Here is a 26,069-nt window from a genome sequence, read left to right as displayed (position 1 = left end):
ATACATTTTTTTAAACAATTTTTGTTACTATTTCTTAAACAATATAGCTGTTACAATTAGTGTATGAACCGAAGAAAAATGTAAAAAACAACAGTTCAATCTCACGTGGTCAATAGTAAGGAAAAACTGCAGCTAATTCTCTTCTTTAATTTCTCTTTGCTCCAACAAACAATTTTCGAATCTGGATTTACCTTACTCTTGCACCAAATCCATTAATTTATAGCAATTGTTCGAATGAAATGACCAGATTGCACAAGAGGCAAACTTCTGTGGTAATGTACTTATTTTATTATTTTTCATGGATGTTTTAGTTATAAGAAAAGTTTTAGTTTATTCATTAATATTTATTGCGTATTAAAGAATGGTTACTTTCTCCATGAAACCGAGCCTTGACACCATCGTATTTATCACAAATAAAACTGGAATATATAAATATCGTGAAATATTGATTGTTTTTAAGCATTGCGATAACGATATTTTAACAATTAGTTTCGTGATGTAGCCAAAATACGAAGTTTATATCGGAACTATTAGTATCGTGAAAAAAAAATTTAAATCGCTATAACGATAATTAAAAAATTACTCTTATGACACATCATGAATATAGCATATCTTATGATAACTATCCAATATAAGGTGGTAATAGACATTCAAAAATACTAAATGCCCAAACGCGAGCATTATTTTAAACTTTGGTATATTTTCGCGAGAGTTGATAAATTTTGTCTAGGCAATGATCATTCATTTAACGATGTAAAAATATTACCAAACTAATTAAATTGCAATATCGAGATAATTTGTATTGTAAAATATTGATATTTACAGAGATTGCATTGCGATATTGAAATTCTGATAACATCCGGCACTAATCAGAAATATGATTTAACCATACAACTTTTTGCATCATCTTATAATAACATTATCGCTATCTTATTTTACTTTCATTTTCGCGGTATTGCAGTACATTGTGAAATACTTAAATTTTTTAACGTAATCAAAAAATTTTATGATTGACTGATTTTAACCATTGATTAAATATCCATTAATATTCTAATTGGTGACTTGGTTTTAAAGTGCAGTATTTTATTAAAGCGGATTAAAAGAAACTTATAATTTTGATTAAGATTAGAAGAAGGGAGAGAAGGGGGGGGTGAAGATATCCGAATTTAGGAGGACTTAAACCTTTTCCTCCTTGACGTTTCAGGTGCAGTGATGTTTAACATGACGTCATGAAAACCTCTTTCCTAAGATAAACTTGCCGTCTGTGACGAAATCACTCTGAAATTTAGTTGAGATCTGCGACTGCGTGATAATTCAACCGTCAGACTTAAAACCGTTTTCAATTAGCGTGGTTACGGGTCAAAAAAAAATGGGTCTAAACAAGTTTCAAAATGTTACTACCATTCTTTTCGATTTAGATAACACTTTAATAAATACGAAAGGTGCAGATCGCTTAGCTTGCCAACAGGTATGACTGCCTATGTATTCATTTACTTTTATTTAATATTCATAAATTCGCTCATTTTTAAAACTTATTTCAGTTTAAGAGGACCCATGGACTCTTTTGAGCTTAAAAAATGAGCTTTCTTATTTTTTAATATTTAATTATATTTATGAATGCTTGAAATGTATGATATTTCCGATAAAATTGTTTTTACTTGGTTTATAATTTTTAATTAATTAAATAATTTTCAATTTTATCTTAGTTTCTTTCAAAGTATAATTTTTGCTAACAATAATCAAAAGAAATGTCCTAAACGCAAAAAACTCATTTAACATCTATATAAAATACAGTAAAGAAATTCTACTTTAAAACAAGTTATTTATATGATAAATAAATAAAAGAAATCTCCTAAAGAAGCAAAGCAATCTGGTAAATCTTATCTTTCATGATAATATTATCTCCACAACGAGAAAAAAATTCTGGCAAAATTACCGAACTGTATAATGATGACATTTATAAGATTAAAAAATATATATAATTCTGGTTAACGAAACCAAAATATGAGGTGTTTAAACCATTGATTTGTTAATTTTTCCGTTCATATGGCAGTGATTTGCAGCAAATTCTGGTTTTCAAAATTATAGTTCTTATTACCACACATTTAGTAAAAATTACAAAACTGAAAAGTGAATTTTAAAAAAAAAATGTTTTTTATGCAGTGCTCTAAGGCAGCGGGTCCCAAATTGTGTTACGTAAAACCCTAGGGTACCGTAGAATGGTAAAAGGGTTTCCGAGAGAAATTTTTCTTACCAGATAGGTTTTCGGAACCTATTTATAAATTTATACTCAATAAATAATTCATTATTTATTGAATATTAACCTTATTTTTATTAAATTATTTTACTGAAATGCTTGTGAAGAAATGAATTTCAAAACAATATTTTTTGTAATAACAATAAATTAACAATTAATGAAAAATATGCATTTTCGAGAAAATTTAGTAGCATTTCGCTTCGAATAAAAATAACCGAATTCGAACGTGAAGAAATATGTTTCGCTGATAACGCTTCTCAAAGTTTATTTTCTTCCTTTTTCCTTTTTACTTTAATAGAAACCATATTAACTTGATTAAATATCGCTCCTGACCTATCAATTCAACTGTTTATCATAAAATCCCATTTTATTACTAATATTATCACTAATATTAAAAGAACGATATGATAAAAAATTTTCATACTTCATTCTTTCACAAAATATTTTAATTAATTCTTAATCAATAACAGTAATTTAAATTTAATGATTTAATCAATAATTAATTAATAATTTAATTTTAATAATTTAATTAATAATTAATTAACAATAATAATTTAATTTTAAGTAATTTAATTAATAATTGAAAATAATAATATAATTTTAAATAATTTTATTAATAATTTAAAATAATAATTTAATTTCAAATAATTTAATTAATTATTAATTAATTAATTAATAACCTAGAAAACAAGAACAATAGCACCCCTTACCTTAATGGCCTACGACAACAACCTTAATTAATAATTGAATTAATTAATGAAATTTAAATCATTTTTAAAGTATCTAACAGTCATAAATTAATTAATATGGCCACAATTACTAATGAAATTTGTTCATTAAGTCAGGCGGTTCCATCAAAAGAATGGCGCTCATTTAGGGTTCAGCAAACGCTGCTCTAAGCTATCATGATAAAAATACCAAATTTCACAACATTTACCAAATTTTAACACATATTATCAAATTATATTTTATTGTGAAATTTACCAAAGCGCTTTGTTAAAATTTCCGAGTTTTATCTTGTTCCCACAGAGCCAGAGACAAGATTGTCATTTTACCATATCTGGTAGTTTTGGCCGTACTTTTTTTTCTCAGTGCATGATCTCTAATGTTTTTTTATTGCATGATCTTTCAGTGTATGATCTCTAATGTAATTATTTATTAATTATTTATCGGAGATATTCTTTTATTGTTTATTTATTTTGGAATGAACAAATAGCATATAAGGTACAGTGAAAGTTCTCCTGTGATACAAGTTAAACAAATGTGCCATAATTTCTAATTTGTGACATTCAAGCAAAATGAATGATTTTAAAAATTTAAAATTTCATATGAAGGATTTTGAGGTTCTAATAAAGTCAAAGTTTCGAATTTTTTCGACAGAGTGACATTTAAGAACGTATTTGTTTAAAACACGACAATTCCTAAGTAGGCAATAAGATTGTTTACTTGTATTATACTGTTATCTAGAAGAAATTCCATATTCCTGTAAAGTACTTATCTGGAAAGAATAAATATTAATTTATGTGAAAATATTACATTTTGAAAAAAAAAATTATTATTAAATAAGTTTTCTTAATTAAAATTCATTTTAAAAAACGAAGACAAATAGAATTTTATTATTTTACTTGATAAGTTAAATATTTTTTCACATAAAAGATAAATATTGATTGATCAGTGTAACGATTGCGGAAGTTACTTATTACTATTAATCTTCTGTTTTAATTATTTTAAATATTGTTAGTTTCTTATTTCTGCAAATATTAAAGTTGTTCTTTGTTTTCATCTATTGTTTCAATCGTGATAACTATTGTGTGAATTACTTATTTCTGTTACTTATGAACAAGTTTGTAATCTTTTGTTTCAACAATTAGCAGTCGAACTTCCAGACAGTTTGGACTATGTTCTAACAAAATGCTTATTAAACTAGAATAATAGACTGCCATATTTTAGTATTTAGTGCACTTGCACGGATCGCAAAGCAACCCGAAAAAAAAACTGCGACAAATATTTCGGGAGTTAGCAAGTGATAGCAAACAAGAAACGGCTGACCCCTAGTTCTAAATGTATCTCAACAGTATGCTGGACAACTAAAAAACTATTCACATTCATTGAATTATTTATCAATATGTCTAAATAAATGCTACATCCAAATATTACTCTTTCACGGATAAAATAATTTCTTTTAAAATTACCGCACAGTATGTTAATGAAACTGGTGAAGGGAAAATCAAATTTTGGTTAATTAAACTAAAATGTAAGGCATTTGAGCCATTCCTTTTGTATTTTTTAATTCATACTGTAACGGTTAACCGGAATTTCTGGTTTTCAAAACTTTAGTTCCTATTACCTCACATTTAGTAAAAAATACGTAACAGAAAGTGAATTTTAACGAATAAATGATTTTTTATGCCATACTCCAAGGTATCATGATAAAATTATTAAATTTTTTTACATTTACCAAAATTTATCTCACTTTATAAAGTTATATTTTATGGTTAATTTTACCGAAAGCCTTACCAAAGCGCTTCGGTAACAATCACCGAGCTGTTATTGGTCTTCCCTTAAAGTCATAAACACGGTAAATTTTACAATATTCTGGTAGTTTTGATGATACCTTTTTTCTTCAGTGTTCAAATATTATTGTAAAAAACCTTGCTTTCAGATAATTTTCAAAAAAAGCTTAACCTTCCCTCTGTTTTTTTTAATTATTTATTTCATATTTTCTAATAAGTTTATCGGCATTTTTTTTATTTGCAAATGCATGCTTAATAATATATAATAGCTTCATATAAATAAAAAAATAGCCTACATATTATTCCTAAAAAAATTTTAAAAAAATTATTTGAATTTTTTGAAAAACAAGTTTTTATTAGAAATAAATTTTAAAAAAGACAAGGAAGAGCTAGAAAACTATAGAGACTGTACCTTGATGAAATAATATTAATAAATGCAAGGTCATAATTAAAATACTCTAAAGCTATTTAAAACGTTATTATATTATATATTTCTCCTCAAGATATTTAATCATTTCACAATTCTGACTTTCACAATGGTATGTACTAATACATATCGTACAAACATACACTAAAGAGGAAATAAAAAGCTACATCATCTCTGAAGCATACATTAATAACTTAATTTTTTGCGCTCAAGTATTTGACATTATAAATTTCTTTTATTTGACAATTGCAGCTGAAGTCATTCCCATAAATAATTCTTGGAATTTTTCCTTGGTGTTCTTTTTTTCTCTTGTATGTGAATGCAAAAAGAAATAATTCGTATAGCGTTATAACGAATGATATGTTAGAAAAATTTCAATTCAAATTTAATAGCTATCAGTTGGACAATTAATATTAATAACATACATAATTATTATTAATAACATGCATTAATATTTCTAGTAAAAATATATTAAATTAAACTTTTATAATTTGTAGAAATTATAAAGTACTGATTTAATACAATTTGCGAAAGTATTTTCTCATCTATATATATATATATATATATATATATATATATATATATATATATATATATATATATATATATATATATATATATATATATATATATATATATATATCTGGCTGACCCCACACATAAAAATACGATTGTTCATGACATAAAACATGCTTGGAGACAAAGTATCTCACTAAATTGGATTAAAGCACACGCGGGACATGCCGGCAATGAGGAGGCGGACCAACTAGCCAAAGAAGCCATCAGACTTGACACCATAGAAAATACTACCTGGCTGACCCCCACCCAGATCAAATCTATAATCAATAACCATATTATGGCTCAGTGGAAATTGGACTGGACCAACAGTACAAAAGGACGGCAGACTTACAAATTTTTTAAGGATCCAAAAACTACAAGAATAAAGGCAGACTTTTTTATTAATCAGTTCTTAACCGGCCACGGCGTGTTTGGCACACACCAAGCAAGATTTTTCGGGAAATCTTCAACATGTACTTATTGCAACTCACAACAAGACATCCATCACCTAATTTTTCAATGTCCGAAATTTCAAACACGACGAGGCAACAATTTTCACAACAAAACAGAACACCAGATTTACTCTAACCTGACCTGCAGATCAATCATCAAAGACATTATCAAAACAACTTTGGAAGATACATTAAACCCACTGTAAATTTTTACTAACTCTGGCCGTCCAACTACCGTACGGATCAGCGTATCCATATCCCCTGAGTCAACTCCAATTCTCTCGCTTTAATTACCTCATCACTGGAGACTCTGGTTCGGCGATTTTGATTTTTAGCCGGGATGACTATCCTTAAAACTGGACTTTTAGTGACTTTAAAGAAAAAAAAAATTTTTTTTTTTTAAATCTCATGGTGTTTTTAGGTAGGATTTGAACTGTCCTCGTCATTCACACCATTTTAATCCACTTTTACTATTTAAACACTAATTTGATGATTTTACTATTTGTAACTCGATTGTTTCCTTAATAGGCAATTTGCCCTATGATTAGTTTTTATATTTTGTGCCTTTAATATTCTGACTAATTGAGATAACTAATTTTGCTCAAGAGTATTGTTCGCCCGCAAAGTTTACAAGCTGTTGCCATTTGACTTTTGTATCTTATGTATTTTATGCATTTTTTGTATTTTATGTTCTTTAAAGTTTTTTTACTTGATTTTTAATAAACATTTACCCGTATGCCCTCAATTGGGGCAGGTCGGGGTAAATATTTTCATATATATATATATATATATATATATATATATATATATAGCTTCGCAATACTTATGAAACCTTTCAAAATCATAAATAAAATCATTATAAGAAAGGTTATTTGATGTGTGTGGATGAAAGTTAAGTTTTCAGATAGTAAATAAAAGATATTTCGCTTGCAGGGGCACTATTTTAAACACAAATTGTGGAATACAATGATATAAGCAGCATGTTGCACTCTTCTTTAAATTAATATTTCTTTTTTTGCTACATCAAACAGACCTATTCCTGCTCAACACAACTGTTTCAGAAACAACCCAATGTGCGCTACTTTTTGGTAACTGTGACTGACATAAAATGAGTTTTTTTTATTTGTTTAAATTTATTTTATTTGTTTGCATATTTAAAAAGGCATTTATAAGAAGTTAAATTTTTGATATTTTTACAGCCTTTTACCCCATTAACATGTTAAAGTTCTTTTTTTTCATGAGAAAAAAATGCTTAACTTGAAGAGTGAATAAGTTTGCCCATCAATCTGCAAGTTGTTTTTTCCTGAAAAAAGTCATTTTCTTCCGAATAACTTCCTTATTTATGAAATATTGACTTTCTTGAATGATGCTTTTCTTAATTAATGCAAACTGACAAGTTTGAAAATTTTCGTTTAGTTTTTGCAATCGTTCAAGATCTATAGGTTGACGCAATCGAACTTAATATATACGAAAACAAAACTAAGTGACGTTTTTTAATTCGAAAAACACGCCTTTTATTTAAGCTGTAAGAATCTATTATCTTCTATTCTTATCAGCGATTTCTCATTTCCAGAACTTTCGCCTTAGTGCATTGATTAGATAGTAACTCATCGTCATAAGTTTTATTATACGTCATTAGATGTTTAATTTTTATTTTCTAATCCTTGATTATTTCAGTTGTGAAATAAAAAGAAATTTTGTTTCTTATTGCTTATCAAATACAAAGATTATCAAAAAATATTTTATTTTGTCTTTAGCTTTATACATATATATATTTAAAAATCATTCTTTAACGATTTACTAAGTCGATATTTGTAAATTTTTCATAGTGACTCATTTTAACACATTATTAATTACAAATCGAATTAAAATAAATTAAATTACATGAGGATTTTTAATTTCTAGAAGAAAACATATTTTTTCGACTTTGTATTTTATTTGTGAAAAAATTTTTTCATCTATTTATTTATGTCGATTTTTGTAAATTGTTAACAGCAAAATAATTTAGCACATTATTAATTGCAAATTAAATAAAAATTAAACAAATTGTATACAGATTCTTAAATTTAAAAAGAAATGTTTTTTTTTTTACTTTATCATTTTTATTTGAAAATAATTTTTTATTGATTTAATTATGTTGTTAAAAATATATACATATTATTATGCTCTCTTCAATTTATTCAATAAGCGAACTGCTGCCATAAATTTCCTAAACAAATAAAATTAAATTTCAATAATTACAAAATATGCAGAAAATCTATCAATATATCGAACCCTATATTAATATTCGAATTCAGAAATTGCACCCCAACAAAGAAAACATAAAGATACAATTCTTTGCATAAAAAAAGTACTTTTTAAAGCAATTATGTTAATCAAACTATTTTGAACAAAATAGTAATCGAATTTCATCATGACAGAAATATATATATTCTTTTTAGATTTCATAAGCAGTTTGTGGGAAAACACCATCCCCCATCCTGATGATCCAATTCTCAGTAAACACTCCTGATGATAAGTTGCGCAAGATTAAAATTTAACCTTGAAAGCAAATCCACAGTCTTGCACGCGCAATCGTTTCTTTACTGTAGAATCGTGTTTTACCTCAACTTGCAATGATAACTCCAGCGGATTTATTACGCATAATAATACACCACCTCTATCTGAAAATGTTTCTACACCGAAGAGTCATTACTTTATGACCACCCTGCTAATAACATGTAGGACCGCCTTTAGCCCTCAGAACTGCTGGCACCCGCCGTGGCATTGGTTCCACAAGGTGCTGATAGGTAGTCTGAGGTATATGGAACCAAGATCTCACCAACTGGTACAATTCCCTCACATTGCGAGGGGGTAGCGTGGCAGTACGAATTTGGTTTTCCAAATAGGACCACAAATGCTCTATTCAGGTAAATTTGGGGGCCAAGACATGACTTGAAAGTCACTGGAATGTTCCACGACGATTCGACCCTTATGACATGGTGCATTATCCTGTTGGTAAACACCATCCCACGCAGGAAAAACTGTTGCCATGAATGGGTGAACCTGGTCTGCAACTATGTTCAAGTAGCTTACAGACGTCAGGGATTGTTCTATGAAGATTATGGGTCCTAATGTGCCCCATGGAAGCATTGTTCCAGGGCGAGCCTATTGTTATAGATGGAGGGTGGTCATAATGTAACGGCTCTTCGGTGTATGTACCGAAGAATAAAGATTGCTCCTTTTTTTCGAACCATCAATTTTATTATTTTTTTATTATGTAGTCCTAGTCCTAGCTCTTATTCTTTAGTCCTAGCTGTTGATATTATTTAACAGATGAACCAAATTTTAACTTCCATCATTTGATGTTTAACATGCGAAAAACCACAGAATAATATTAGCATCTAATCTAGCCACTCATTACTAATAAAGTTTACTCCTTTAGGAGAGATATTCTTAGAAAATGCCTTATGTAGTTCGACCCGAAAATTAAATTACCCGAAAAATATATAATAAATAAAGTAAAAATTACCCGAAGTATCATTCGCCAATCTCAATAATTTTTGCAATAAACACGCAATTTGTAGCATAAGGATATGTGAATATATATTTTTTACTTTTCCTTAGTTCTGGAGTTATTAACGAAAAAAAATTGAGTATTCTGTTTAAAAATGGAGAAATTGATTTTGTTACTTTAATTAAATTTCGATGTACACGAAGTGACGGTGTAGCGTGATGTGAGATAAAAATATAATTAAACAGCACGATGATAAAAATAAAGTATCCCTGTAAAATTGACTAATTATATCAGAAAGAAAAAAAGAACATAATTCTGCTAAAATAATTAAAATATGCGGTATTTAAACCATTAATTTGGTAATATTTCCGTCCATATGCTATCATATGATATAGTCTCATACGGTATGGTAACGGTTTACATGACATTCAAAATTACATTTCTTTGTAACGCACATTTAGTGAAAATTACAGAGTTGAAAAGAAAATTTAACTGAATAAATGGCTTTCATGCAATGCTCTAAGGTACCATGATGAAATTACCAAATTTTACCACATTTATCAAATAATATCACATTTTCTAAAACCATATTTTATTGTTAATTTTACAAAAAGTCTTTTCCAAAGAGCTTCAATAAATATTACAGAGATTTTTTTGGTGTACCCATTGAGCCAGAAACACGATAAGTCTTACCATATTCTGATAGTTTTGATCATACTTTTAATTCTCAAGGTGCACTTAATATTGATTTTCACTTCCAATGAGCATATGGAGACAATAAACATGCATGTTTTAAGAACTAAAAAAAAGTTAAATAAAAGGCATGGCAAACAGCTTTATAAAATGGATTTTTATTTTTCAAGATTTTTAAAAATAGGTTTTGATTTCATGCACTCTGTTTTATTCATAACATAATCATACAAATTATCTATATTCACCATTTTATTGTTAATTTTACTGAAATCATTACAAAAGCGCTTTGGTAGAAATTACCCAGCTTTTGTTGTTCTGATAGATCCAGAAACATAGAAAATTTAATATTCCGGTAATTTATAGTATAATTTTTCTTAGTTAAAATTACATTTTTACTAATTGGCAGTAAATAAGTGCTATTTAGATGTATATTATTGTTTTAAAAGCTCATTATGTACAAAAAAAATGAAGAAGAAAAAACATACGATGTATTTGTTGTAAGGCAAAACAAAGAAAAATTACATATGTTTAGCTTTGACTTATTTGCAAGAAACAAGATGGGTGTCATTGAAAATCACAGGAATAAAAGGCGGAAATAGGTTGAAAGTTAAACAAGTTCCTAAAGGTTAAACTGCCATCTTTACTGCGGTAAATGTCATTTCCTGATATACATGTTTATTTGCAATCTTAGTTTATGATGCATAATTATGCAGATTTTGATATATTTTAAATCTTTATTAAGAAATTACTAAAAATGCATTTGTCTTGCCATCAATTCTATTTCAATAATAAGCAAATTCAAACTTTAAAAAATAATATTAAAATAAAAATAATAATCCCACTCTTATAATAATAATTCAACAAAACAGTTCAGGTGTAGGTCAAGGGAATGAGATAAAAATTTGCTTGCCGTAGTTTTGAATTTAAAATGAATTGAGAAAAAAAAATTGAAAAAGTGGATTATTCACTCTAATTGAAACTATACCTATTTTTTAAGTTTGAAATGATTTATGAAGAAAGATTACCGACAATAGAGCTCGAAAAAAGTATAACCCCACGCAAAGTTTTTAAATAAATTTGTAAATAAATTCCTCATGTTTTGTATTTATTACTTAAAATTATACATCGATTAATACTAGATCTAATAATAATTGTTTCTTAATTAAGTATATTTTATTATGAAAATAATCATAATAAGAGTATAAAAAATTCAAAACCTCCTGCAGAAATATTGAAACCTCTCAGTACGTCATTTCATCTACTTTAGTTTTTTTATATAAAAGGTAAACAATTTAACCCTTAAGCACAGATAGCACAGTGTCCCTTATATATTTTTGATGCTATAAATACAAGTAAAAATATATTTTGGTATTTTTAATTATAAAAAAACTGTCTAATAGTTACAAAAAACCTGTCGGATTAGCGGAATTATATTTATTCTAAAAGGAAAATGCAAAAAAAGTAGTTTGAAAAAAATATTTAGTAATTTTATACTAAAATTTATCAATAATTTATTTTGTAAATCAAAGAAATTTCAATGATGAATAACTGTTTCTTTAAAATATAAATAACAGTGAATAAGTGCAAATTTGAAAAATTATTGTTCGGAATATTTTATTGTTAACGCAGAAAAGAAACCGGTGTTTTATGCTGTGTTTCATGCGGTATATCATAATTATAAATTATTAAAATTTTAAATGTAATATTTTTCTCTTATTTTGACTTAAAATAATATAAAATAATAAAAAAAATATAAAAATATCCTTTAAAGATTTCTGTGTCAAAGGGTTAAACTATGATTAAATAAATGAAATTGACATATAATTAACAAAACTAGCTTTCTTTTCCTTCTGAAAAACGTCTCAAGTTTCTTGAATGCATTTAAAGAGTGAATTTTGATACGACATTCTATTAACTTAAATGTTGAAAGCATTTTCCAGATGAAAAAGACTAGATTATGGATATTGACATTAAGTGGTCCATCTCTGTAGTTAAATGGGTATTTTCAGTAATTTTGTATGCATTGTCATTCATGCATATCTGGAGAATCAAAGATCTCCAGATTCGTATTAGGATATCTTAACCACCATAGTTGTACACCCCAGTCCAAGGAGAGCTCATATAGCAGGAGCAGCGGTGACACATCATGACATATATAGCATTGGCACTAACATTTTTAAGATATAGCGAAATAAGCGAAAATTGAAATTAAAATTACCAATCTCAAGATTAAGCTATTGAGACACTATTTTTCAAACAGCAACCCTTTGTACCATTGATATTCAAAATAAGTTTGTCGTGGTTAGTTATTGAGGTGGTCACTTTATAAAGCCTCATCAGTCGTCAGGAACAGCGGTGCACATTTATGATGGTTAGAGCGTCCCACTACCAACTCGGCTGTCCTTGGGTCGAATCCTGCTATAAACTAATAGCTGTGCCCATGTCCGAGAGATCGTGGGTTCGAACCCCGCTGGCCGAAGACTCCCCGTGAAGTAAAGTGACAGATGCGCGTTAAATCTGGCTAGTCGCAAAAGTTCTCCATGTTCCTATAGCGAATCAATACCTCTGGGGGTACTGGATTGGAGATCGATCGTTCTCTGATTCAGGTCAAAATTACGATCTGTGGATGAATGAATGGATGTATGAATGGGTCCGCCTTATAAATGGGTGAAACGTATGATGAGGCAGAAGTCGAATCCTTGGCCATAGATGGCGCTACTGAAAAACAAGAAACGCACACTCTCAGCCTTAAATTTGCTCGGTTTCACCAAGCAGGCTTGCTCGTGCGGCAAGTGACATTAGAACCAACCAATCCAACCATTTCTCTCTCACCTAATTCTTCGGCCAAATGTATTTTGCTCAAAAACGAGTATATGATGTTTCAATTTTGAATACACGGGCTTATTCTACTATTATTTGCTTCGGAGTTATTTTTACTCGTTTTTGCTCAATTTTGTAAAACCCCTTTTCATAGTGTAAATTTTTCAACAATATCTTCTAATATGTATAAAAGATTTTTCTAAGATTTCTTGAAATTATTCAAATCATCCGGAAAAGATGCTTCTTGAAATGAATGAGATACAAAGTACTCTTTGATTTCTAAAAGCTCCCTAATCCATCCTTACAAAAAATATTTGTTTGAAATATAATGAGGATATCCTTGTAATGTGTACCCATATGAGTCCTAAATACCGGAACCATCAACATTTAACTTATTTGTGTCACTCCAAACAGCATCTACTATTAAAAAATCTACTATATAAAGTAAAAATACTAAAGTTCCATTTAGATATTTTTTTTTATTGTGAAAACTAATTAGATACTTTTTCAGTTAATAATTCAAACTGAGCGTCTTTCTCGTCTAAAGAGTATGAATTTAGTTTATTACGGTAAGCACAAGCCTTAATTGAAATATTTATTCATAAGTATTTGCATAGCAACCATATTTACCAAAGCAATGGGAGAAATAATAATATTAATATTTCGCTTTTAAACTTCGCTGTAATTTAGAACAACTTCATATATACTACGTTTAAGAAAGGAACTATAAAGTACTTTTAAGAAATAGAACTTTGAGGAAAAAAATTCACTACCAAAGTATTATTGAAGTTATACTTCTTATGCGACTTCCAACAAGGTTGCGTTAAACGTTTAACGCTACATTTTTATTGGACGTGGTAGGATCCAGTTTTCCCTCATTCATTTCCATATTGATTTGGTTCTCACTAGCATAAAAGTCATAAAAGTATTGTTTTTCTATAAATATTTTTTTTAGTTTGATTTGATACGCATACAATTTAATTGGGTATAATATGAAAAAAGCAAACTACTTCCACTTACTAGGAATAACATTTACCTTTTAGTTTAATTAATAAACTGAGTTTTAAATATGCTTACTAAATTCATAAACTTCGGTAAAACAACAATATAAATTATTTCCAAAGGAACTAGACTAATACAATTCCAACCTGGCGAGTAGCGACTTATAACAAGACACTTCGTTTGATGCTTTTACTTGTTGCTAGAAATCAGGTTCGCAAAAAATGCTGTTTACTAGTTAAATTTAGTAGGAATAACACGATCTGTGACGTAGGCTATAGTATACCCAATTGGATAGAATTTTTTATTTTCAAATTTAGTGGATAACAATTGTAGAAAATGAGTGAAAACAATCCGACGGACAATGCGACGGATTTAAGGTCATGTCGAGGTACGTCTCTTGTGAATATCAATTGATTGTTAGGTTTCCTCTTTTGAAATTACATTATGACGCATTCACATACATTATTAATACAAATACATTTTCCATGGCGAGACTATGAGGTAACCACAAGCACTTCTACTGGTTCAAGAGGTCCACGAGGGAAAAATGCACAATATTACCGTTATTAGAGAGCACGGAAGGGAGCGGAGCAGAAAAAAGAGTCGTTGAATAGAACTAGTGATCCTTCTACGACTGCTGATTCTTCTACAATTGACGTCGCAGGTTACGAAGTTTAACTTCTTCCGCGCGGAGGGACTCCACGCACTATTTTTTTAATTTTTTTATTGATTCATGTATTTTAATTGAATAATCGAAACTATATTGGGATTATAATACAGTAACAGACCAAAGGAGGCGAAATAATGTTCATAATTTCTATGAAGCGAAATCGTGCCAAATTCTTAGTTTCAGCCTTTATAACAATTTTTATTTACACTTCTTTAAGAACTAAACTTCATAATTTTTATCTTAATATTCCATCGTAATAATTTTTTCTCGAAAAATAACACTTTTTCTGAAAATTCTCATTGTTAGAAATGGAGGACAAAGTTGCAATTTTTGTTTAAGAAACAATGGAGATCCAAAATAATAAAAGGGAGAGTTTGTGTGGATGGGCTTGTCTGTTTGACGCTCTTATGATCCCAAAACCGCTTGAGCAAGTAATTTTTTTCCAATGGCAGGCACTGAATTTGAATCTTTGCTATACTATGCCAGAATTGTTGCTCATTTCGCGTTACCCAGTGGGCACCTGTGAACCAAAGTCACGGAGGCGAGCAACATTGCCCACGCCACACTGCCACAAACCCGTTTATAGGGTGGGCCACATTCACACATCATACACACACACAACAGAGGACAGCACAAAGAGAGAGAGAAACATCCATGCCCAGAGCGGGATTCGAACCCGCAGCCTATGGCTTCGCAGTCAGGCACGCTAACCGCTCGGCCACCAGGCCGGCGCTTGAGCAAGTATTTACTAAAACAAAGAACAATTTGTAAAAAAAAATATTCAATTGTTTTTGTTCTATATTAAGAACATTTCGTCGTAACAAAATTAACGATTATGTTTAAAAAAAATAATCAGGATTGGAATAGCATGGTTGACAGGGCGCTGGACTAACGTTTGTGAAAATGGGAGTTTGAATCCATCCTACCAAGGACTCCCCGTGTAATAAATGGCAACTGGTTCACGTTAAATCTGTCGGGTCGCAAAGTCCTCCATGTTTCCATTTTTAAAAAAATCTAAACCTCTGGGGGTGCTGAATTCGAGATGTATAGTCCTCTGGTTCAGATCAAAATTACGATCTGTGAATGAATGTGTCAGCCCAATAAATGGGTGTGGCAATATTGGCTATTCTTGACTATAGATGGAGCTTCTGAAAAACAAGAGCAATAGCACCCCCTCTGTCTTAATGGTCGACGAGAACAACAACAGCAACACAAAATGATCATCTGTGCTTGAAAAAAAACACTAAGGAATACAGATTGTGTGACTTGAGGTTTCTGACTCGTGCAAAAACATTATTTTGGACAACATTTTTGAAATTTAGTTTATAATAAATTTAGAATTCCTGTACTCTTAACCTTCTAAAAATACCTTACTTTTGTTTGTACTCTAATGATTTTCAAAGTTATAGCAGCTTTTGTGAAAGGTGATAACAGTGATAGACTAATGATTTAAATCTTAAAATGCGTTTATCATAAAATCAGATTTTTTCACATTTCACACCACCTTAAATACGATATCACATGTTTTTAAAATAATCGTCTACAATTTTTCATGAGTGTTTATGATTGTAGCATACATGTTTTAAACTACAACCTAAAAGAAAAAAGTAGAATCTCATTTTCCTGCATGTTTTTTCGCAAACGCATATGCGGAAATTTATAACAATTTGCTTTTTTAAATACATTGATTCCTAACTCAGTAGTATATGTACTTGCTTTTAAGATAATAGTTCAAAACATAGTTGATAGCTTTCTAAATAAAGTCCTCAAATGTTTTATTGTTTTAGATAATAGAAACTTTCTTAAATTGTTAGCGTATATGCAAAAAAAGCCTTATTTTTACCTAAAAGTGGCCAGAGAAAAAGAGAATAATGATAATGATAATTTTTGTTTGCTAGTTTTATAAGTTTTTACACATAATAAAGCAGATAAACTAGCTTTCTTAAAATCTCATTTTAATTATTAAAAAATTTGTTGTCGAAACTAGTAGGATACCTAAATAGTACAAAGAAAAGAGTGGGAAGCATTTTTACTCGATAGCGAGACTTCGAACAGTTCAAATAGTACAGCATAAGTTTAATCTTTCTTACATATTTCATTTTCTTTTTCCAATTTTTTAAATTTTAATATAAATGTTACAGTTTATATATAGCAACAGCTAATCTATCACTTTTTATTATTTCTTACATCATCAAGAACTATTTTATTATAAATTAAGATCTCGAGTGATAAAAATAAAATTTGGTATAACAATGGGTAAATCGTCAATATTCAAGACAAAAAAGAAAGGAAAAAAATTAGAAATTTTTTTGAAAATTAATTCCATCCAATTTCTTGCACATTTTCCTACATACCTTCGTAATTGTAAGTTTCTAAGTCTAATAGTTTTTACACAGCAAAAGAAAATATAACGTATAGCGTAACTTACAAGACACCGGTGCCTACGAGTTTTTAATTTGTATATAGAAAAAAAAAGCTTTAGAATAACTATGAGTAATAAATAATATTTAAATATTTTTTTACTGAAAAAAATAAAAAAAGATATATTTATTAATAAAATATTTTTCTATGGTTGTAGGTTTCACAATACCTTCAGAATTGTGGAATACGCCGTTCAACAGCTCGTGAAGTCGTTGATAAGTTTTATAACCTAATTCGTGAACAACCTCACGATCCCAATAATGAAGATGGTGATGTTGATGCTTGGAGGGTACTATTATGGAAGCAAGCTTTGGGACCAGGACTTTCGACCAAGGCATCGATTGCTTATTCTATGTGGAAAGAATCCAGGACAATCCACTTGAAATTTGACCTGGCTTTGCAGAACATGCTTGTTGAACTGAGAAAACATTACAAATTAGGATTAATTACAAACGGTCCATCTTCAAGTCAATGGGAAAAGATTAGAAAAGTTAACGGTTCTATATTTTTTGATGCTATTGTGGTGAGTGGAGATGTGAAACATTCCAAACCAGGTGTTGCCATTTTCGAAGACGCTTTCAGGTAATATTCATAGCCAGGCACTTACATAAATAACGAAATAAATATAAAAAAAATTGCATTTTTATTTTGTGTATGATTAGTACAATCTCATTTATCAATTTTGGTTTTTTGAAACATGTATTGTTTGTGTCATGGTCCTGCAAAATACACCCACAATAACAGAAGAATCTATCCCCTTTTTGTGGTAGGTATATATTTTATTTGCGTCGAAATAGAGCTGCCCAATAGGCTATTGGCGACGGTTTGGGAAACATTCCCGAGGAAAATCCGAATACATGCCATCACAATTTTGTCTCTCTGTAGAGGGGATGGCTCCTCCGCTTTGGTAGTCCGACGATCTGCGTACGAAGTCGAGCACTTTACGGTACAACAATTTAACTAGGATCGATACCGTGCTCTCTCGGTCTCTGCGTGCGCAGATCTAGGGGCTCACCCACCAGCTTACTAACCACAGCCAGTGATGATCTACTTCGGTGGTCCACTGCAACAGTGGTGTCTTTACGATCAGTCCACTTCGGAACCTGCCTTTTTGCGACCAAACTATATAGGATATACGTTATTCAAAGAAAAAAATCATTCAAAACAAATATGATCTACTAATGTTTTTTTTGATATTATCCTCAGACAAATTACTTCAACATTGAATCCTATGTTTGTGTTTGGCTAGATAAGCGCTGAACCATAAGTGTGACTTTAAACATAAAATCGTGCAAAGTTGCTAAAATCTTAATATAATGTAGCATTGAACAATGTCTTCGTTTAAGTTGAACTGTATTGTACCATGTGTTCAAGTTCCAAGTGGTTCACTTTGCACGGTAATAGGGTTAAACTTGGTCCCGTATTAAGGTTGAAGCGAATTTTCATGGTACTGTGGCTACCTTAAAACTTTTTAAAGTGTACAATTTGAATTACATCAGTTTACGTCTGTCGCAGCCTATATAATTTTTATATTAAGGCCATTATTGTAAGAGAACTGTAGCATATTATATAATATTATGTGTAAAAACTATTGACTAAACCGGGTGAATTTTTTAAAATAATGTGTGAATATAACAAAACTATTTTTTAAAAAAACTTGCAATGGCTGTCAGATACACCAAAATGGTATTTTTTTTATAAAATTTATTTCTGTAAGAGGAAGCATTTTATAGGATTTTCTAAAATTATAACAGTGTAAATGTTACTGTAAGTAAATATCGAATTTAATGAATATCAACAATGACAGTATTCTCATAGTAATTTATGTGTATGTCTGACATATTTGATAAATACCATTATTTCTCACTGAAAGCGTTATTATCAGTGCTTGTCCTATATCAATATTATTGACACATAGAATTACATTTTGCCTACAGTAAATTTATTCATTCTTCAGAACTTAATGTTAAAGGCAATAATCAATATGCGTTTGTCAAAAGCCATTATTTTTTTATGAGGAATAGGTATATTTTAGAGAAAAAATTTCATAACAATAAAAGATGCATAAAATGTTTAAGTACAAATTTTTTTTTAATTGTTTAAAGTAGCGATTTAAAATAACGAAACATTTTAAACCAGGTTAAAATAACTATTTAAATAACGAAAATGTGTAAGTTAAGATATCAATTCTAAAAAACTAAAAACTCTCAAATATATAAGGATTTTAATTAACAAAAAAACTTTAAAATTGGTTAAGATAAAATTTTCAAATAACGAAAATTTTTAAAGCAGTTAAGATAACAATTTTAAGCTATGCAAAACTTTAAAATATTTTAAATAAAGAAATTACTGCATTTTGCATGCAGTGAATCTCTATCAGAAGTATCATTGAAGTTTGTTTCTACTATAAGTCTTATCATGTTGAAGATAAACAGGCCTTTGGCATTATGGTCTAAATGTTAACTAATGTATATCTTTAGAAAAGTTCATATAAAATGCAGACTGACTCAAGAGTTCACGTTGTCTAATACCATTCAGGTCTAATCCCAGAATTATGGTTTAACATATTCCCCGTTTAACAACATCAATAACATAGATATAGATTCAATTAACATAGATATAGATCCCTTTAACATAGATATAGATTCAATTTGTCATTTACACATTCTGTAAATTTCACTAACCAACAGATTTGTTTAATGGTTTTTATCATTAAACGTTTCGCCAAGTAAGAGGGAAGCAATTTCTAAATGGGGACAATTTCTTTTTGGTACCAAAGATTCGCGATATTTTGATTTTATTTTATTGCAGCAACATTGGTACGTATTGCAGCAACAGTGGGGTTTTGCCGGTTGACTTTGAGCAACCGACTGAATTCTGAGCTTACGACTATCAATATTCAACTCCGTAATCTAGGAATTTTTTAACCCAACCCAGAAAACAAGGGATCTTCTTAGATCAAGTATTAGGAGAAATTACTTTCTGATGGAACTAACCGGCATTTTTGTTACATGAGAGGAAAAATCACGAAAACCTTTTATGATTAGCCTGACGGTATGAGGATTCTAATCCATGATCCATCTACCACTGAGAATATTTAACGTTAGCACAGTGGTCCATGCGAGCCGGGAACAGGATTCGTATCTACCAGCCACCACTGGCTTTCCAACCTGATGCATCTTATCGGGAGACGAATGCTCGAATCCCTGAGCCACCGTAGCTCAAAGATATCGAGATTCAAGTTAACTTTAATTGCTTCTTTTTTTCTTTTTTTTTTTTTTAAAGAAAACTTTAATCGGAGTTGGAAACGATGTTTATATGCAAGCATGCAGATCTTTCTATCTTTTATAATTACCGATAACTTTTTTCTTTTACATTTTAGAATACTGGACTCTTCATCTCTTGAATGCGTTATGGTGGGTGATAATTTGAACACTGATATCAAAGGAGGAATTCGTGCTAATTGTGCTGCCACAGTTTGGATAAGTGATGAGGGATTGCCGGACCGAGAGGGTTGTCCGAAGCCGGATTTCCAGGTTTCGAATGTCACGGATATAATGGATTTATTACCCGAAAGGAAAGGATTTTCATTTCTTTGCCAGGATAGATCTGTGGGTCTTTACCATAGTATGAGAGATGAAACACATACTGGGAGGGTGAACTAATAAGTTCTACGATTTTACTGTGTGATTGAGGCAATTGTATCAAAAAGAAGAACTCAGTTATAGAGAGGGATGCATTTTCAAAGAATTATATTGTTAAATGCAACAATATTTGCTTGCATATTTTATTGATTAGTTGTTTATATGCATGGACGCATTAGATGTTTGTTCTTTTTGAGTAAGAACTTGAAAAAGTTACGCGCACAAAAGAGCTTTATTTAGATGTATTACTTTTGTACAAAACTTTACTTCATTTACAATAAATCGAATTATTTATTTTTGTTCATTACTTATTCGGTAGATTAAAATGAAGAGATTTACTGGGAACACTTTTGCTTTGCTTGCACTTTTGCACATTTGCTCTATTGTTGCATTGTGCATTTTTACTGCAGTCCATCAAGATATTCAAAAAAAGACTTTATTATTAATTGATATTAAAAAAAACTTTATTCTGTTAAAAAAATATACAAGTTGGAAACAAGAACAATTATGTTTCAAGCACTTAAAAATATGAGCCCATTTTTGAGCTCTTGAATCTTGTCGACTTTTGTTTCCAGCTTGTAAGTTTTAAAAGATAATGAAGTTTTTTATCAAGTAATATCTTATCGCTTCAGTTTCTAGGGATTATTTATATTGAAATCGAATATATTTTTTCTATCTGTTTTTGAACCCCTGTTTATATATATATATATATATATATATATATATATATATATATATATATATATATATATATATATATATATATATATATATATATATATATATATATATATATATATATATATATATATATATATATATATATATATATATATATATGTATGTATGTATGTATATATATATATATATAATATTTGAAGTTTGATTTTTTTAAATAATTAAAACATAGATTTATATATTTTTCTCATTATGCGTGCACAATGGAGATTTTTGCTGTGTTTTTGCATAATGTATGATATATTTCAGGGTTGTCTTTTGAAAGTAGTAAATTCATCGCAACAGAGCCCATTTGAGCGCTTTATATGCATTTTTCAAATTTGCATTTAATGTTTCTAAAAAATACATAATATATTTCAGGATTGTCTTTTGAAAATGGCAAAATCTACTTAACAAAATTGATTAGAGCGCTTTACACAAAACTAAATATTTTAATAGAGTCATTGAGATACAATAAAAAAGTTATTTATCGATTATATTTATGGTCTTGTTATTTTTTGGTTATTTTTATCTTTTTTTTGGTTTCTTGTTATTTTATCGGTTACATTTATGATGTTATTTTTTGATGTAAATCAATGTCTTGCATTTAATGTCTCGTTTTACTGAAATTAATACAAAATTAAGTTTTGAATATCAACGATTTGAAAACTGTGAAAGCGGAAAAAATATTTATTTGCTTTCTTCCTATTTATAAATATTTTGAGTTTAGAAACAATTTATACATAAATTGTAAAGGTTTTGAAATCGTGATATTTTGGCATTCAAAACTCATTTGATACTTATTCAGAATATCTCTTTTGTTTCAGTTCTGCAATTACTTTTAAAAAAGAAACTCCTATTGAGAAAACAATTGTAAAATTAGAATTATACTTCGTTTGCATTCGATGAAAAACATCTCTTTCAAGAAACACGTGCACATTAAAAATAGCTCGCCGTGAATATCTTTGAATTTTTTTAACTGAACAAGAGAAAAGCTAAATTTAGTGCTTCTCTTTTCGCCAAATGTTTTTCGCTGGTCTACGTCCGGCTTAATTTATCCATTCAGGGACGCCTGCTATTTTGATATGATTTAATAGCTTAAAGGGAGAATATTTCTGTCGACATCCAAAACAAACTATGTCTAAGTGAAATAGATCTAGGAAAATTAAGGCCATGGAATTAATGGTACTAATAAAATGATAAATTTAGAATTTTAATTCCAAGTTCTTTTTTTTATAGTATTAATTGAAATTTTGCCAATGTAATATTATAAGGATCATTCTTAGGGAAAGAATTATTTTTAAGTTTTCGAAATCTAAAATGCATGAAAAGCTCTGAAACTTTTTATATAATAGATGTATCCAATGACAATATAAGAAAAACATATGAACTGTAAATAAATCACAATATTGAAATAAATTTAAATTTCAAATTTGAAATTACTTACTACTTAGCTTTAATTTTAGAAATAAAAAGTAACTCAAATTTCAAAATTTAACGAGCATATTTATATTAGAACTAGCTTAATACCCGTTCCTTGTATGGGGGGGGGGAGGCAACAATCAGTACTGAGCAACACTACAGAACCGTGCACAAGATTTTCAGACAAATCCTAAAACAAGTAATCGAGTTACATTGGCTGAATGATTTTTTTTAAATTTATTATTATTTGCTACCCATCTTGGTGGCTTTACGTTATTAGATTAAGTACAACATACTTTTAGTAGTTCATCCCATCAAAATAAGGTCTAACAGTATTATGCCGGGAGTCCGGGTATTATGCCGGGTACTGTTGTTTAAGGCAACAGTATTATGCCTGGTTAGATATTTAAAGTTTATCACAGTCAGGATACCTTCTCCAACACTTATATTTCCGAGAGCAGTTAGAAATCTATCATAAAAATGTACAGTATTGGTGCAGTTCTAATTGGCCCCAATTTAAACTAAAATTCGTTGTATCTATATTAGAGTATACTTGGTTCCTATAAAACTGCACCAATTATCCTGATGTCAGTAGTGTCCATTACCGAAATTAAGCACCAATGATGTCATTAAAAGTATGGGGATTTTTCGCAGTACCACGTAGCGAATTAGTGCATTTTCACCATTAGATTTTTTTATTTCATAGCCTATTTTTTATTTGCATTACCAATTTTAACTAAGCATCTTTTCTTCAATAAGAGTTTGCTGATTTCTTACGCACTCTTAAACAAACTAAATGACACTTCTCTATAAATTTCGCCTTTTAGTTCATAGCTTATTGTTTTACTTCAATTAGTTATTTACTGAATTTATTATCGGCGTCAATAAAAAATATTGGTGTTTTTTTATGCTTATCCTCAATGAATTAGCTCCATTTCTCGATTGATTTTCAAATTTAGCGCAAAACTTGTTTTCTTTTTAGTTCAATTACCATTGAATTTAAATTATTTAGTTTCATAAAAACATGTTTCAAAAGGTATACTAAAGGTAAACTATAAACAAATAAACATGTGGTTTCAGATGATCTTAGAAATAATAATTTGGTGACTTAGTTTGCTTATACTATCACGATCACATTCATAATTTAGATAACCTAGCATAACATATAAAATATAATTAAGTAAAACAGAACGCTCAACAAATAACTTTTTTGATAGTATATAAGCTAAATACAAGAGTGGGTGAACTTTGTGCTAAAATAAAAACTAAGGCAAACAACGTTAAAGAGCTTTAAAATATTTACATACCAACGTTTAAAATATTTATATAAATATTTTTGTTCTCTTTAACGTTGTTTGCCTTAGTTAGTATATAAGCTAGCAACATTATTGATGCTGTCTTTGAAATATTTGAATAAACTAAATCGTTTATTTATATCACCTATTTACTTATTTCAATGCAATGGCTTCCGCTAAACCAATAAGAAAAATTCATTTCTAAAATGTCTCTGAATTTAAAATATAATTTATGAGAATCTAAAAAGAGGGATTCGTATTTTGTTTACAATTTCACTCATTTGAATTCATTTTGAATCTCGTATTTTTAAAGCTTACGTTATACCCACAGTCCGGTATACAAACACACACATTCCTTATTTGCTTATATAGATTATTTGCTGCCCTTTTGGGTGACTTTACATTATTAGATTATGCAAAACACATTTTTAATCGTTCATCCTATCAAAATATGGACTTACTGTACTCAGTATCATTAGGCATAATGCTGTCACTCGAGGTAACTCATGATATTTAAAATCTTCCACAATCAAGCTACTTTCTTTTGTACTTATACCTTTACAAGGCCATAAAAAATCTATCATAAAAATGTACAGTGTTTGGTGCAGCTGTAATGGGCATTAAATTCACTCGGAAAACATTTTGTACCAACATAAAGATATATTTGGTACCTATTAAAACTGCACTAATTTCCATGATGTCACTAGCACCTATTACCAAAATTAATAACAGTATCATCAATAACAGTAAGGCGACTTTTACGCTCTTTTTAGAGAATTAGTACAATTTCTCAGCTAATTTTGTTTTTAGTACATAGATTATATTTTACTGAACTGTCAATTGTCATTGACCTCAATAATAATAAAGTCATTTTATTACGTTTCTCCTCAACGAATTATTTTTTCGCGTAACTCTCATTTTTTTATTTTTTTGAAATATATTTTTTAGTCTCTGTGTTTGCTCTAAAAAATTTTTGTCCCATAATTAAAATGAAATTAAAAACAACGTCTATAGGACTATAAGCGTACATCTGTATAAAATGTACAGTTTTGTAATTGTAATCCATTTACGCGTCTCACGTTGCTATTTATGCGCATGAGGTATTGTTTAAAATTATTCCACGACTAAATGTTTAAATTTTCTAAAAACGTTAATTTAAATTAAAAAATAATGCTTTAAATATTGATTAAAACATACTAAATAGTCATCAATCTTGTTAGATCAGATATCCAAAAATTTAAATTAACTGTCTTTGCTGGGATTTGAACCCCCTAGCTCTCAGTTAAAAGACGGATAGCTTAAGGGTTGTACCACACACCCATGTAAGCTAAAAAGTTTCATTATTTTATGAAAAAAAGGAACTGAAACTTTAAGGGCGCATCTCTTACCCCCGAGGCAGCAGCAGCGGCAAATTTTTATTCTTTCTAAAAATTTCAGCAATTTTCTTTAATATAAGCTTACTTCCCTTTCATTACAAATTTTACAGCAAAAAGAAGCTGACATCCTGAATTTTTTTGATCTAATGATCGTTCTAGGATTGAGTCTTAATAATTTGAGGGGATGGCATCAAATATGCCAATTAATTAGTGCATGCACTATTTTAAGTTGTGAAATAAAAATCAAAAAATTACTTTCTCTGAATGAACATACCTTTCACTCTTTCGAACCATTCAGATTTATTC

The 26,069-nt window shown here is 29.4% G+C and overlaps 1 protein-coding gene across 1 annotated transcript; it reads left to right on the top strand.

Annotated features, from left to right (window-relative positions):
• Window positions 1-1,280: 1,280 nt before the first annotated feature.
• Window positions 1,281-21,247, top strand: LOC107455633 (N-acylneuraminate-9-phosphatase). The gene is made up of 3 exons (XM_016073267.4): window positions 1,281-1,468; window positions 17,467-17,891; window positions 20,692-21,247. The coding sequence occupies exons 1-3, from the start codon at window positions 1,370-1,372 to the stop codon at window positions 20,972-20,974; spliced, it is 807 nt and encodes a 268-aa protein (XP_015928753.1). The 5' UTR covers window positions 1,281-1,369; the 3' UTR covers window positions 20,975-21,247.
• Window positions 21,248-26,069: the final 4,822 nt, after the last annotated feature.

The sequence above is a fragment of the Parasteatoda tepidariorum genome, chromosome 7, assembly GCF_982258835.1.
Source record: "Parasteatoda tepidariorum strain Cologne lab strain chromosome 7, Ptep-v5.0, whole genome shotgun sequence".
Taxonomy (NCBI): Eukaryota; Metazoa; Arthropoda; class Arachnida; order Araneae; family Theridiidae; genus Parasteatoda; species Parasteatoda tepidariorum.
The sequence above is the reverse complement of the archived record's forward strand: the minus strand, read 5'-3'. Positions and strand labels throughout refer to the sequence as shown.